Source organism: Hoplias malabaricus, chromosome 18 (genome assembly GCF_029633855.1).
Source record: "Hoplias malabaricus isolate fHopMal1 chromosome 18, fHopMal1.hap1, whole genome shotgun sequence".
Classification (NCBI taxonomy): domain Eukaryota; kingdom Metazoa; phylum Chordata; class Actinopteri; order Characiformes; family Erythrinidae; genus Hoplias; species Hoplias malabaricus.
In genome coordinates, this window is record NC_089817.1 from 24,408,322 (window position 1) to 24,423,493 (window position 15,172).

General features: G+C 39.7%; 1 protein-coding gene across 4 annotated transcripts in view; it reads right to left on the reverse strand.

The window, feature by feature from the left end:
- Positions 1-15,172, reverse strand: part of LOC136674370 (3',5'-cyclic-AMP phosphodiesterase 4D-like) — a 280,825-nt gene that overhangs the window by 66,738 nt on the left and 198,915 nt on the right. Inside the window, exon 1 of one of the 4 annotated variants that reach the window (XM_066650365.1) lies at positions 4,296-4,435. The exons of the other annotated variants lie outside the window; for them this stretch is intronic. Within the exon in view, the coding sequence (XP_066506462.1) occupies positions 4,296-4,390 (95 nt within the window). The 5' untranslated portion in view covers positions 4,391-4,435. Of the gene's footprint in view, positions 1-4,295; positions 4,436-15,172 lie in introns of those variants that run through there. 4 annotated transcript variants of the gene reach the window in all.

Sequence of the window (15,172 nt, forward strand, 5' to 3'; positions counted from 1 at the left end):
TAAAGCTCGGAGACAAACAACAGTGGCATTAGCCATCATGGCTGCAGTGATTGAGCAGTGGCTATTGATAGCAGAGCGCTTCCAAAACACAGCGAGTGAGAGCAGCTGCTCTACTCTGACATATATGGAAGTGTGGATACTGTTTCAAAGCAGTGGCTTAAGATCTGAAAATCTGAGCTGGAGCAGAGGGAGGTTTTAGGAGGGACAATGGGAACATTTGCTAGTAGTCATCAGTAAACAGGAGTTATTTCTGTTCGCATGTAGGTAAACAGTGTCTAGAGAAATTATACTACTACTACTACTAACACTATATTTAAAATAATGTCTTCCCTATATAACTGATTTAAAATATGATAAACGTTTAACAATGGTTAAAGTTACTGAAATGTCCATGCAACATAAAATTTTTAAAAAATTTAAAATATTACACATGTGCATACCCATCCCTGACTAATTAAAGCCACCTCCTTGTCTATTTTATGGCTTTAAAGGAACACTATGTAATATGTCTAGTTTAAAATTACAGCTTCATAATCATTGTGATGCTTCACTGACCTGTAATAGGAGAACAGAGCCTCTGTCATTGCTACTTTGGGCTCAGCACTGCAAAAACTGCACTATGTGCACTATCTACCCTTCCCCACTGATTCAGTACAGTGCTGTAAAAATGAATTACACTAGGGGGAGTCTCAGGGGCAAGAATAAATAAAAATAATAGTTTTAAAAAGTCTTACCTAATGTTCCTTTAAATATTATGGCTGATTTGTGAATATGTTTAATACAGTAGAAAGACTAAATTAAGAAGTCCACAACGGTGTTTCTCATGGTGCTACAGAGATCATTACAGAGTGTGAGAGATAAACACAACTGATTTCCAAAGAAGATTTCATGCTTCTGAGAAACGTGGGCTGTTGTGAAGCGTGAACCAAACTAATGTTTTCTCAATGACAGGAGCACGGCTGGGGAGGGAGTTTGTGTCCCATTGTCACGTGACAAATAATAGAGTTCACTGTCAAAGAACTTCTACTGCATGTGCTGTAGCTTCAGTCTACACGACCTCTGACACTGAGCATGCTCTCGTTCAACACCACAGCAGCTGCCCAGCACAGTATGTCAGGGAGAGCTGCTGTAAACACAGTCGTATGCAGGCATTTTGTTTATCATCTGCGTAATCACCTCCACCACAGGGAACAGAAACATGGCATTTTATTGTACAGCATGTGTTAAATGAGTTTAACAGTCTGAAAAAAGTTATAACACTGTTCATTTGCATTTAAAAATCTGTAACAGATCATATTATATCCCTTTAACTGACATTTGCCATTGGTCATGGGGATCTTAAGCTCAGAGTGTCCCATTGTATTTCCTATGGAGTACTCTGTGGAACATCTGTTTCAGTGAAAGGTCCTTTTTACAGTGGCACAAATCGCTCATCAAGAGAGGGGTCTCAAAATGCTTGGAGACACACTGTATTTTCACCACAAACCATGCCATCGGATGAAACTTTAGCACTCAACCGCGTAGACGGGAGGCAGTGCAAACACACACATTAAGAAAGCACGAACAGTCACACTGACTTTTATAAATTAAAACCTAAGTTTGTTAACTGAAGCTACAGTGCCCTCTAACGGACAGGACAGAAACAGCTGGGCATTTAATGGAAGTTTAATGGAACATATTTATTTTATTCTGTAAACAGCCATCCAAGAAGCTTTGTTACAAAACAAATCACACTACAGGCTGTATACAATTCTGAACAGAAAAATGGGCTGTGCCATATCGTATCGTTAGTGATAATATCGTGATATTTGTTTAAATGATAAAAAAATCAATATAATCTGATTTGTTTGTATAATGTCATAACGCACAGTATATTAATAAGCACCGGTCTGCTGTGTTTTTGTTGCTGTACATTTTCACTTTCATTCTGCATTACAGATTGAATACCGTGATTATTGCAGCTCTTTATCATAAATAATCTAGTTGACTACATCATTTCAACTACTGCCATAGTGACTGATGCTGGTCATGGGAATAGGTATCTCAAATGTATATAGGTATATTTCTCTTTGGTAATCTTCTTTTTAAAACTACCTCAGTGACCCTCGGCATGTTTGACTGATTAAAGTCTGTTCTTGTGCAGTGTGTATGCTTCTGTAACTGCAATTTCCTTTGGAAAAAAAGAATAAAGTTATATATTATCTTACATTACACAACTCAGGTCCGCCATAACATTAGGAACACCTGTTTCACCCTTTTCTTGAAAAGTCAGGGCCACCACAGAGCAGGTGCGAATTTGGTGGTGGAACATGTTGGTGGTGTGTTAGCGTGCGTTGTATTGGTATGAGTGGATCAGTCACAGCGCTGCTCCTGGAGTTTTTACAGTACTGCAATCGTGTTATGTAAATAATATCCATAGGGGGCATTTAACCATTATTTTAATTTGCACACAGTTGTACTGGGCTTTTATTTATTTATGTCTGTTTGTCTGTCTCTCTTTAACAATACTGTACACCGTTTAAACACTGAAGTGTGATTACTAGGTAGTTTCACAGCTTATATTACAGGGTTTACTATCTCTATATCAAATATGGTGTGAGAGTTGTGGTCAGACTTCAGCTCACACTTTAGCTTGAGCATTACTCAGTATAAGCCAAGTTCAACATCCTCTTTCAAAATGAACAACGTATTGCAACATATTTGAAGACTATTTAGCCCAGGCAACACTGATTATATTAGTGTTTTATTAGTAGATTATATTAGTTTTTGCTTTCAGTAGCACAGTAAACACAAAAGAGTGCAATAAAACGCAATAAAAAGTATAAAATTCCATGCCCATGTAGAATCATCCCTGCACAAAAGACTGAAAAGAAATACACTGGTGATCCACTGTAGGGGATGCTCACAAGCCTAAGATTAGTATGCTCAATGCCAGCTGTTGGTCAGAGGTTATAAAGAGGAGGGCATCCCAATATCTTTGGGATGAGCAAGGGTAGTGTTTGTGATCCAGAACTAATCCTCCAGTGATCCGGTACCTGACCTCACTAATGATTGTGTGAGGATGAGCAGGTATTCACAAACCTTTGCCATACATGTAAGCTGTACTCTAACGGAAAGCTGCCTCTACCGCCTTCCTGAGCGTCTGAAATACTTCCCCATTTCTCGAGGCGCTGAGTGTTTCACCACTGTTGCAACTCGTACTTCAACAAACTAACAGACACCAGGACCACAACCTAAAGGGTCTGGGCAGTTTCTGGAAAACGTCATAGATTTAAGATCATCGTAAACGCTAGAGGGAGTGTTTAATTTAATGCTCATTTGACATTTTAAGGCAAGTTTATTTATAAAGCAACACTCATACAAAAAAAAACTCTATAGGAACCCACCTCTATTCTCACACTCACCCTTGATTTCAGGACAGTGCTGTGAAGTGAATTACAATCTGCAACCGTAGGGGGAGCCCAGGAACTTGTTTTCAGCCTTTTTTTCTCAGTAATGCAAGGTGACATTATATATATATATATATTCACTGGCACTTACTGAATATTTGCCTGTTCATTTCCACATGCTAAGCCCTAATTTTTACAGCACTGTCCTGAAATCAAGGGAGTGGGATAGAGGCTTTATTTTCCTACCCTCCTTCAAAAATTACATAGTATAGCTTCAGCAGTGCTGAGCCTAGTGTGGCAACAACAGAGGCTCTATTCTCATTAAAGGTCAGCGGAGCATCACAATTATTCAGAAGCTGTAATTTTATGGTAACATTCTATCGAGTGTCTCTTTAAAATGGGTTAAATTCTGATTTCAAATCCTCAAAAATCAATTTTGCTTTAGAAGACAGGTCTCAGGTCAGAATCTACTGATTCTAAACTTATTGTACTAGCAAGACAGGCACTACACAAATGTCAGTGTCTGAACAAGGTTTCAGATATCTCTGATTTTGTGGACATTATATAACCAGAGCTGTGCTTCAGATTGTGTGGAAATTTCATGAATAACAGCAACAGTTATTTGCTTGGAATGCAAGCTTTTTTAAATATAATAACTTCAATTAAAATAATGTCTTTAATTAAATTGTAAAGGTAATAAAATATTTCTGACCAACAGCTGTGATACGCATCTATACGTCTTAAAAAATATCCACTAATGCCCATACGATGTCCATAAATTCATGTCTAATAACCTGCTGCTGGCTTCCAATCCCACTCAGAATAAGGCAGAACTAGGCAGGCACATGTGAGAAGTGAATAACAGTAGAGTAACTGCAGTTGCCTGTTGTGGGGTGTGTACGGTACCTGTAAGATCGAAGCAGGCGTTTTCTCTTCATGCCTTTAGAGAAAATGTGGCTGGGGGCTATAAAGTTGCCTCTGGGGTCCCTGTACCCATCCATGGTCGGCGCGGCTGTTTATTTCCTGTGACAGAACTAAAGTCTCGAGAGGTCGAGCCTCGCACTGCGCAGACTGCTTCCTGGACTCTGCCAAGCTTGAACCCTCCCCACTCCCCCTCTGCACAGAGTAACGGCTCACACCGCTCCCTCTGGCCTCCATCTACCTACCCTGCTTTTCTGCCACTTAATCTTATTAGGCCTTGAGGACACCGAGTTCAGCCTTGGGCTTCTCAAAGCTCAGGGCCTCCCTAGCCCTCCCTCCACTGCTTCTGAGTCAGCCTCTCTAGCCTTCCTCAAATAGAAAAATGAGCAAAGCCATTTTTCTCAGGATAGCCTGGCTAACAGTGCTCTAGGACGGACATTTTGTTTACGAATGTGGTGGCATTCAAGCACATAGTGATCAAACATGCACAAATTGCATCTATAGTTAAGCACCAGAGATACAAGGCTTAAGATGCAAGAAGCAGTTGGGGCTTTTGAACCATGGATGCTGAGGGAGGAGACAGTGCTGTTTCTCTCCCCCCAGTGTGTTTATTTATTTATCATGCCTCTTACATGCATTGGACATCTTAAATTCACAGTAAAAAATAAACATGGTCCTGTTAGCCTTAAGATGCGTCTTAATAGAACCTCTACAGAGAGGTGTGGAAGCAGGTGGAGCTTTAGATTTGACATCAAAGGCCTCAAAGGGCTCTCTTAGGTGAGAAAACACCCTGTGGATTCTATCCCATTTCCCTTATGCTCCTTAGATGCTAGGCTGCTGCTTGCGTATGATTTGACAACTAGCGCTTCCCCTGTGGCTAAATGCTCCGTGTTCTAAGTCCCATGTTTTGCCTAAGACGTTAAGTTGCGCTGCGGGTGGGGGTTGGCTTGGGTAATTCCTTTTGATGGAGCTTGCGTAGATCACTAAGTGAACAGGCAGTGGCCAGAGACCCACAAGATCTTGGTTAATCCTTATGGTCTCTCCTCTTATGCAGGCGGATAAAGCTTCCAGCTCAAGGCCATTCACCTACATTCAGCACCACAAACTGCCCTAAAAAAAGCAGCCCTGGGGTGAAGTTTATACTGGCACAAGACAATACAGCACAAGAATGCATACTGTGTATAATTACCATGTATTATTGTTATTATTGGAGGAAACGGCCCTTTTTTACTTCAATATAACAGTTCAGAATAGCATTTATAATATTTGAATTGGAATCTCTTAATTTGCTGAGTGAATAAAATGGCTGGTGTATGACATAAGCTACAACATGTAAAAGATGGAAGGTTTTGCATAAATGTCCACAATATACATCACATGTTTTTGTTGTTCTCAGGCAGCCGCTGATATAAGAGGCTGAACCAGCTACCTCACCAATCTTAAGCAGCTTTACAGCGAACACAATGGAGCAGAGAGATTACGCATGGCATTTGCAAATGTTTCTTGACAACACTTTTCTGCAGGTGCTTCCAGTGTATTTTGACCTCTCAGATCATATGGAATAATGAAATAAAGCATCTAGACATGTTTGTCCATTCCTTTTGCAGTAACAATCTCTACTCTTCTGAGAAGGCTTAAGACTGGACATCTCTGGTGATTTGACAACACTGGGACATGAGAACATTAGTAAGACAAGGTATGATTAGTTCAGGATTACAAACACCACTCCAGCTCATCCAAAAGATATTGGCCGGAGCTCCATCACTGCATAGAAAACAAATCTAGTGCTCCACAGCCCAATACTGCACAGTTTTATACCACTGAAGCACATGTTTAACATCTCAGTTAGGCTGAAATACAGCTGTACGGACATTGTGTTTTTTAAAAAGCATATGTACAGTGTTGCTTCAGCAAGTTAAAACAAATAAATCATTAAATGTAATAGGTTAAATACACAAGTCCCTGTATTTCCTCATATTTCTCATATAGGTTCTCCTGCCTTGAATGATTCTATCCTTTGCAGATGAGCTGGCGCTGGAATACTCCACTACAGATACAGATCTATTACATCCATTAAAGCCAATCAGATTAGCTGATGAGTTAAAACAATTACATTCCTGCCTTCACTGCACTGAGCCTGAGCTATAAGGCCCTCTGCTTTCATGCAGCAGTGATGTCTTGCTCTATATCAGAAGACAAAGAGACTGATAAAAGGCATTTGGTTATGATATCAAATATTGTGTAAAAGCCAGAGACAATTACTAACGCAAGACTTGGCGGACCACTAAACTGATATTATATTAAGAAGCTGTGTAAGTTTGTCCTAAATATGTGTAAAATATTCGTGCTAATGTAATAAGGATATCTTTGGTTTCTAGTTATCACCTTACATTATTTACATATACATAGTGCAGTTTCTGTAGTGCTGAGCCCAGAGTAGCAACAATAGAGGATCTATTCTCCCTGTTACAGCTCAGTGGAGCTTCAAATGTAAATGAATGAATGACTTTTACCCGTTTTGAGAAACATAAAATAAATGGCTTATAATTAGCTATATATGCTAAGCACTATAATTACCACAAAAATGCAAAACAACATGGTTGTTGTCTTCTTGCTGGTCTATTTTCACCATTTCTCCAGTAAACAACTAGACAAAGCCAAATATAACCAATGAGAAAATAATGCATAACCAATAAAACACCCAGGTCTTACCATCTCCTCCTGATTTTTATGTCGATAGGTTTATTGGTTGCAAATGGCCAGCCCCTGGTGGAAATGTATCCAAGTCGAGTGGCCATCTCCAGAGAGAGAAGCTCAGTACTAGCGGGCAGACTCATCTTCAACCTCAACTCATAATCTCTGGCTTTACCCAGTCTTTAAATACTGTCACCAGGGCAATGTGACACTGCGTTCTCGCTAACACTAACACAGGGCATGAATAAACAGTCCCATGCATATCACTGAAATGGTGTGGCTAGGGCTAGACAACACACCTGTTTCTACATGCTAATGAGCAGGGAAAGCTATAGTAAAGGAGCCAGAGTGGGCCATGTCCGTAAGCTAACAACTCTGGAGTTAGTATTTTTACATATTATATGCTATCTTAGATTTTTCAGAAGGTACACCTAGGACAAAAGTGTAAAAATTGGTTCAGTCATTTGTAAACGATGCTAGCCAATGCAGGTAACTTTTAGCTAATGTAACCGAACTGTGAAATTAGCATTCTCAAACAAGTGTTTTTAGCTGTGTTGGGGGAACTAAAATTAGGGAGAAAACTGGTTAAAAACAATGAAATTTAGAAGAGCAGACAATGAAATTGTGGTTTATGTGCTTCAACAAGCACTAAGCATCTAAGCACTGCTTAGATTCATAAAAGCTTGCTCAGTGCTAACAATGTAATGCTAATGAAAACTGGGATACAGCAGCAGTCGGGGCAGATGTTTACGGGAATCATGAAACTGCTTCATCTGACTATTCATCTAAAAAAAAAACCAAAAAAAAAAAACCCGATGACTAATTCAGATAACTGACTGGGTAACAAGATAGCGCTTTGCTAATCCCATCTGGCTCCGCAGCAATCAGGAGGTTAAAAAGTGGTTGATGCGATGGGGATGGTTTAGGAGCTCAAAATGCTAGCAGAGTGAGTCAAAGTGTAACATTTCCATATATACCACACTATAAGGCCATTTTTGAACACCTGTTGTTGAAATGTTTCACCAGAAATAAAGCATATTAATAAGGACTTTGAACCTGTTTACTGCATTAAAGGCCCCTGCTCTTCTGGAAGACTACACTAGGGGTGGATATCAAAACTTCAGCCAATCACTTTTATGAACATAGCTTTAATTGCACTCAGAGAAGTCTAGGAGAGTGGAAGCTTACAGAACAAGAACACAATTCTGCATCCACAGCTGTGGAGATGAGCTAAGTTGCATATATAACAGGCAATGATATGAAATGAGGATGTATATTCTTAGCACTGCAGTGTGGTGAGAATGAACACTTGTACCAGAGTGTGTGCTGCGCTGGTAGAAGAGGATCAGACACAGCATTGCTATTAGAGTTTTTAAACAATGTGTCCAATCACAGTCCGATCTATTAGAGACACCTACCTAGCTCGTTTGAGGTAGACGTCTTCTAGTCCATCATTACTGGACGCTGTTGGCTGGATATTTTTAGCTGGTGGACATTTCTAAGGCCAGTAGTGACATTGATCCACTCATCAGTGCAACATACTCTAACACAGCACCCTGAATCAGTGTCACTGCAGAGCTGTGAATGATACACTACCTGCTCTGTGGAGGTCCTGTGAGGGTCCTAGCCAATCAGATGCTAGCACAATATGCAGAGCAACCGGTGTACTACAGTCTACCGGTCAGTGGAGCTGATAAATAGGGCAGTAACTGCAGAAACAATGAGTTGGTTTTAATGTTATGGCTGACTGGTGTGTAAAGTAGGCAGAAAAGTGCTGAGTTTGGTCAGGTCTGAATTTCAATTTCTCTGATGACGCACTGCTGACTGTGCTTTAAAACAGGGCATCTGCTGACACAGCATTTTTACCATGAGTCAAATTGGCAAAGTTTAAAGACTGAAGAAAGCAGATTCCAAACATAGACAGGTTTGGTAAAGTCTGGCAAAGCTGTCTCATGAACCTACGAACTGTGGAGCAGCAGAGCCCCATCTGTGTGCATGTAACATAAGAATGCAGTTTCCTTCCAAACTGCTCGCCTAAGCAGAGTGCTCTAAATGGCGTTTTAAAAAATGCATTTTTCATCAGCTCTGCTGCAGAGGTCCCAAAGCAGCAGATGATACGCCGCCACAGGTGCGGCCTTGTTGCTGTGTGCCTCACGCAAACTACTGGTCACAAACTCGCTGCTGTTTGCCAGTTGACCAAAACAGAGACCATGATAGGCCCATCCTGCTTTGTGGTGACCAATCAGAGAAGGGCAAAGCTAATAAGGGAACATTGGCCCATGGTACATAATACATTTTTCATAAGGACAATGCTGTATTAAGTGCTTTAAACTCCTAGCAAAGCCACTGTCAACACTGACACACTCAGAACAGCACAGCACACTACCACATCACTACCGTATCGGCTAGAAGAAGACTAACGGTGGTTCTTTTGATGAGAAATAGGCAGAGAAGAGACAAACCACTCTGAAAGAGTTCAGAGTGATCAAAAATATATAACAGAATCAGAATGAAACCTAGAATTAATATAAAATTGATCCCTTTCCAACAAACAGTACAGAGACTGTCTGATACACAGATGTGCCCTAAAACCGCCCCATAAGGCCAGCTCTGTACACTTGGGAGAGGGTAAATGACATCCTATTTGGAAACAACACTAGCTGATGTTTCTGAATGTCTTGATTTCTAAAGATATTTTGGTCACATGAATATAATCAAAATTCTGGATATACAGTGGCCATTCATTCATTATCTGTAAGCGCTTATCCAATTCAGGGTCACGGTGGGTCCAGAGCCTACCTGGAATCATTGGGCGCAAGGCAGGAATACACCCTGGAGGGGGCGCCAGTCCTTCACAGGGCAACACAGACACACACACACATTCATTCACACCTACGGACACTTTTGAGTCGCCAATCCACCTACCAATGTGTGTTTTTGGACTGTGGGAGGAAACTGGAGCACCCGGAGAAAACCCACACGGACACGGGAAGAACACACCAAACTCCTCACAGACAGTCACCTGGAGCAGGAATCGAACCCACAACCTCCAGGCCCCTGGAGCTGTGTGACTGCGACACTACCTGCTGCACCACCGTTTCTATTATGTTTTTGTATAATGTATAATTGTAAAAATCCAAACATTCTCTAGTAACTGTTGCATTTTATTAAGTATGATAATTGTAAATATATTAAAAAAGAAAAAAGAAAACTTCTACAGAACTCATAACAAATGAACTGGTGAATCAATTCTTCTCACTTGCCATTTTCAAACTACTTAATTTATAGGTTATTTCTTCTAAAATAATGTGAGGTCAATTTTATTACTACACAACAGTTACCTTAAAATTACAATTACCAAGAATTACAATTATGTTACACAACATACAATTTAAAACGTACCTTTACATCTAACACATCAGAGTTAATTTAAATAAGTTATTTATGGCTTATATTTCCTTTTAGAGAAAGTGAGTAACAATAAGCCATTTTCACAAATGCAAATAGTTTAAAACACACTCAATTACTGAACCAGCCAAACCCAAAACATGAGCTATTTTCCGCTTTTGTTTTTTAAGAAACTGTCAATACAACAGCCATCACATTTCTCACAGTCTTACAGTTGTCCCCCCAGCTTCCACTAGAGGACAGTATGATCTCATTTGTCCTCTTTACGGTTTCAGAGCACGAGCACAGCATTTTCCTTTGCTCAGGATGAGCAGCACATGTGACATGCCACAGCAAATGTATTTGCATCACTGTGAAAAATGATTTGCTAGGTGTGAAATGTGATCTGCCTCAGTCGTCAGATGGCTTTCGAAACCGTCAGCATGATGATTTCAATGCTGACACAACAGAGATTTTATAAGAGGTTAGCGTGCTATGCATGTTTTTAGTTGTTTTGGAACACCTGAAATAAATGTTAAAAAAAGACAAAGAAAAATAAAGCTGTTTCAGGGCAAACACATTGACAAAAGCCACTTTAGGATCGCATTGATTCTCATGGACTCTGCATTGAAACGTCAAACAGTTCGACAGTGCCTTCATTGACCAGCAACTGAAAAGATCAAGACCGCTAAAATTAGACGGTGACATTTTTACGACTGTAAACTTTCCCCTGCATGAAACGTGGAAGGGCAGGATATTTTGAGGGGTGGGAACAATTAAAAGTAGGGTATTTTTAGGAGACTAGAACTTTAATGCCCTTCAGGCCTTTCCCAGGACACTGTTCACTGACCTTCTGCCATGCAGGAATCAACCATGGACTAACGGGGGAAAAAAAGGGCAAGACCGACCATACTGTTCACTGCACCACGACATCCTCCACCCATTCACAAGACACTGATTACTTAAGAACTGAGTAAGCAGACACCTCTTGTATTTAGTGAATTCAGCTCTGAACTTTACAATGCAGCCATTTTGGACACGGGTTTTCAACTGAACATGCACAGCTTGTATACTTTCCATAGAAATGAATGACACTGGTACACTCGGGAGCAGTCGCACCTAAGGTAACCATGCCCAATGTCAAGCGTGGGCTAGAGAGGGATAAAGCCCTCAGGCAGTGGAATTGTTCTCCAAAGTGATGGTACTTAATATTTTTACCTTCAAATTACAGCTTCAAAATTATTGGGATGCTTCACTGACCTGTAACAGAGAATAGGTCCTCTGTCGCTACTACTCCAGGATTAGCACTGCGGAAACTGCACTATGTAAATTTGGAGGAAGGCAGGGACCTACCCTCATTGCTCCACCCCCTTCCCCTTGATTTCAGTGTAAAAGTAAATTACTCTCTACAACTGTAGGAAGAGCCCAGGAGCAAAAAAACTCAATCTAATCTAGTGTTCCCTTAAAGGAGACGTTCATCAAAAAACACTTTTTTAAATAAAATTCAGAGGATGTTCCCTCACTATTTGCTAGCTCTCCAGTCCGTTTGTGTGCTCGACCCGGTCTAATGTGTTTGCAAACCCCAGTGTCTGTAAATGGGTAAAAAGCCAGTATGCTAGGCTTTCTCAAACTCTCTCTGCTCATGGCAGAAAAATGGCCTCCAAACGTTGAAAAGCACGAACCAAGATGAGAATATTGCTCTATTCCTGTCCCATATGTGGGTAATATTGACATATTTTGTAGGTGGAACTGACCATTAACTCGAGAGGCCGCTAACTGCATGTAAAACAGTCAATAAAAACTTAGACATGTTAAACTTCAGCCACGTACAAAAAACCAGTCGTTTATTTCTCCTCAGAAAGGTTTTTTTTAATGTAGTTTAAATACTATGTTTCTGAATAGCCTTAATGTAATATGTCTCAGCTGGTCCTGTGCTGTTTATCTCTAGCCTGATGCTGTTAACCTGTTCAGCTGTTTTGTAGTATGTTTCCATCATATCCTCTATTTTGTTTTAGTTTTATTATGTGAGGCACCGCCCTCCCAGCTGCCAAAGCCATGAGTGGATGAGAAAAGGGATGTGGCCACTCTATTGATTACTTTAATTCAATATCTACAGTGAAGGCCTGGGGCCAGCCGTACAATCGCCTCTCCTGCCGCCTTTTATTTAGCCCCTGCACTGCGCTGACATGCCACACCACCTGTGCCCCATCACGTTGCCATGGAGCTTGCATTCTTCTGCCCGCCCTGCTGCAGAAAAAAAAAAAAAAAAAAAAAACCAGCAGCTTGTCACATACTTCAAAACAGAAAATGGGTTTCAACTGGAGTTGACTGAGAAATAGAAAGAGTCTAGGGTTGGATGTGTTTCAATAATCAATGGTGAAAGAAAATGTGGAGAGTAAAGAGAAACAAAGCATTTATTTTTGCATCATAACGGCATATTAATGTCCCGAGATCATAAGGCTGAGAAATAAATGTCTCAAACCTGAGGCTAGTGTTTGAAACTAGGGGACATATTATACCCCTTTAGCACAAGTTAACACAATTCTCTGGGGTTTGAATGAAAGGTCTGTGCATGCTTTAGTCAAAACACCACAAGGATTAAACATCACAGAAGCGTTATATATATATATATATATATATATATATATATATATAAACTAATGTCATCGTGGTGCTTGTATAAAATTATATATAATCACAGTGAATACAAATAAAACAAATAAGAAATATAAGACCATTTTGTTCTACAAAGTAGTAGGTGTGTGTGAGTTTTGTTCAAATTCTACTTGATCACATGAATGTGTTAAATCAACAGCACACATTATTTAAAATCATTATTTATTAAACAGTAAAACTATTTGTACTGTATGATAACCTCAATAATACGCACACAGAATATCACACTCACTGGAATAATGTTATTTGGTTTTATTCTAATGTTGGGAATTATTTGTTGTTTGTTTATTTGTTTTTGGCTAATTAACACTTACTGCTCAGATAAATAGCTTTTTAAATCCCATAATCTCTGGTGCCTAAAACATTTGCATCGTACTGTATGTATTTAATCAGTAATATTTTGATTAATATTGTGATTAATACTGTTCTATTAGTAATAGGTGTCTTTTTAAGTCAGTAACTATAATGTGATCAATTTGTTATTCACATTATATTATTGTATCACTCTTGTCACTAACAATTACACGTTGCTTTGGTTAGCAGTGGCCATAACTGCAACATCCAAGTGTTGCATAATTTAGTAAGTTGCTTTAAAAGCACTGCAGTGTTTGCGACACTGGTGTAAGAAGTGTGTGTATTTCTGATTTTCATCATCTGCCCCCTCTGAAATGTGCAAGTCCTCCAGCAGCATTTCATCTAGACTCACATCGGGGCCTGGCCTTGGTCAGTGCAGAACAAACTTCTACAACTCCATTAATTTTGTGTTTCTGCTCAAATGTTTTGAATCACTGTCCTGGAGGCAAGGTCTATTTTTGGTGCGGCTTCGCTCTTCCACAGCTGACCTCATGTTCTGTGTTCTCTGGTACATTGTAGGAACACAGCAGATAGCAAGCTGCTTTTACCTTGAACTACAACGAATGAATGCCACGGGACCAAAGGCGCGATTGGACCCAGAAACGGCGAAACCTCACTTGTGGCGTCACACTTCACAAGCAGATACCAGCGATTTTGCCGACAGCTCTCAGCTTGTAGAGGAAGTACATTACTTCGACCGATGTTTTAGGTTTTTGCCATGGTACAGTCTCAGTATCGGTAGTGGGATATTTAGGCAGGTATCATATCGAAGGTCATAATTTTGGTATCGTGTCAATATTACAATGCTCCCACCACCATGCTTTTCTGATACTTTAAGGTTCTTTAATTCACAGGATATTTTTTGGTTGTGCAAAAGTTAATATACAACTTCCCCCCCAATTTTCCTACTGAAATGAACAAAGAGTTTGCTGCATTAACAACCTCTATTTTTCTCAGAAGGCTTTTGCACTAGATGTTGGAACACTGTAGTAATAATCTGATTCCATTCAGCCATGTAAACTGTAGTAAGTGATTACTACGGATGTTGGAGGGTTAGTTTTGGATCACAGATGCCAATCATTTTTATCCTATTTTGATTTTGGATCATATTCCTTCCTTCCAGGCAGTCAAAATAAGGTGCACAAATACATTTTAAAGTCGTTTGTGTGTGTATGTGTGAGTGTGCGTGTGACGTATAATTCAAAATTCTAACACTCTCCCACACTTTTGTTATTAATGATAACTGTTGTGTAGTATTGTCTTTTATATTAAAAATCCCTAAAAATGAAGTAATAATATGCTACGCACATGAAAGCTAACATCGAAATCACCATTTAATTTTGATACAATATTTTATTCCAAAGAACAGACCACATCTCTGCACATGTTTTTGCAGCATTTTTACCTTGAACTCATAGTGAATACAGAGAAAAAAATTCTTCTCACTTGCCTTTTTCTAAAATCTTAATTTTTAGGATTTTCTTTTAAATAAAATGACTATACATTACACAAATAAATCTTATTTGTACACCTAATATATACATAAATAGCAGGGGATCTCTACAAATGTTTAGACACAACACCGCTGAGGTCCAATTCAAGAATTCAAGATTCAACTATCAAATCTAAATCAAGTATATACTCTGTTTTTATTTCCAAGTGTGAAAATGCCAAACGTTCAGCCCACTCCAGCTCAGCTGTTCCTGAAACACCAGGGGTCTTACGTCTGTTGACCCAAGCTGCTTGGGAGC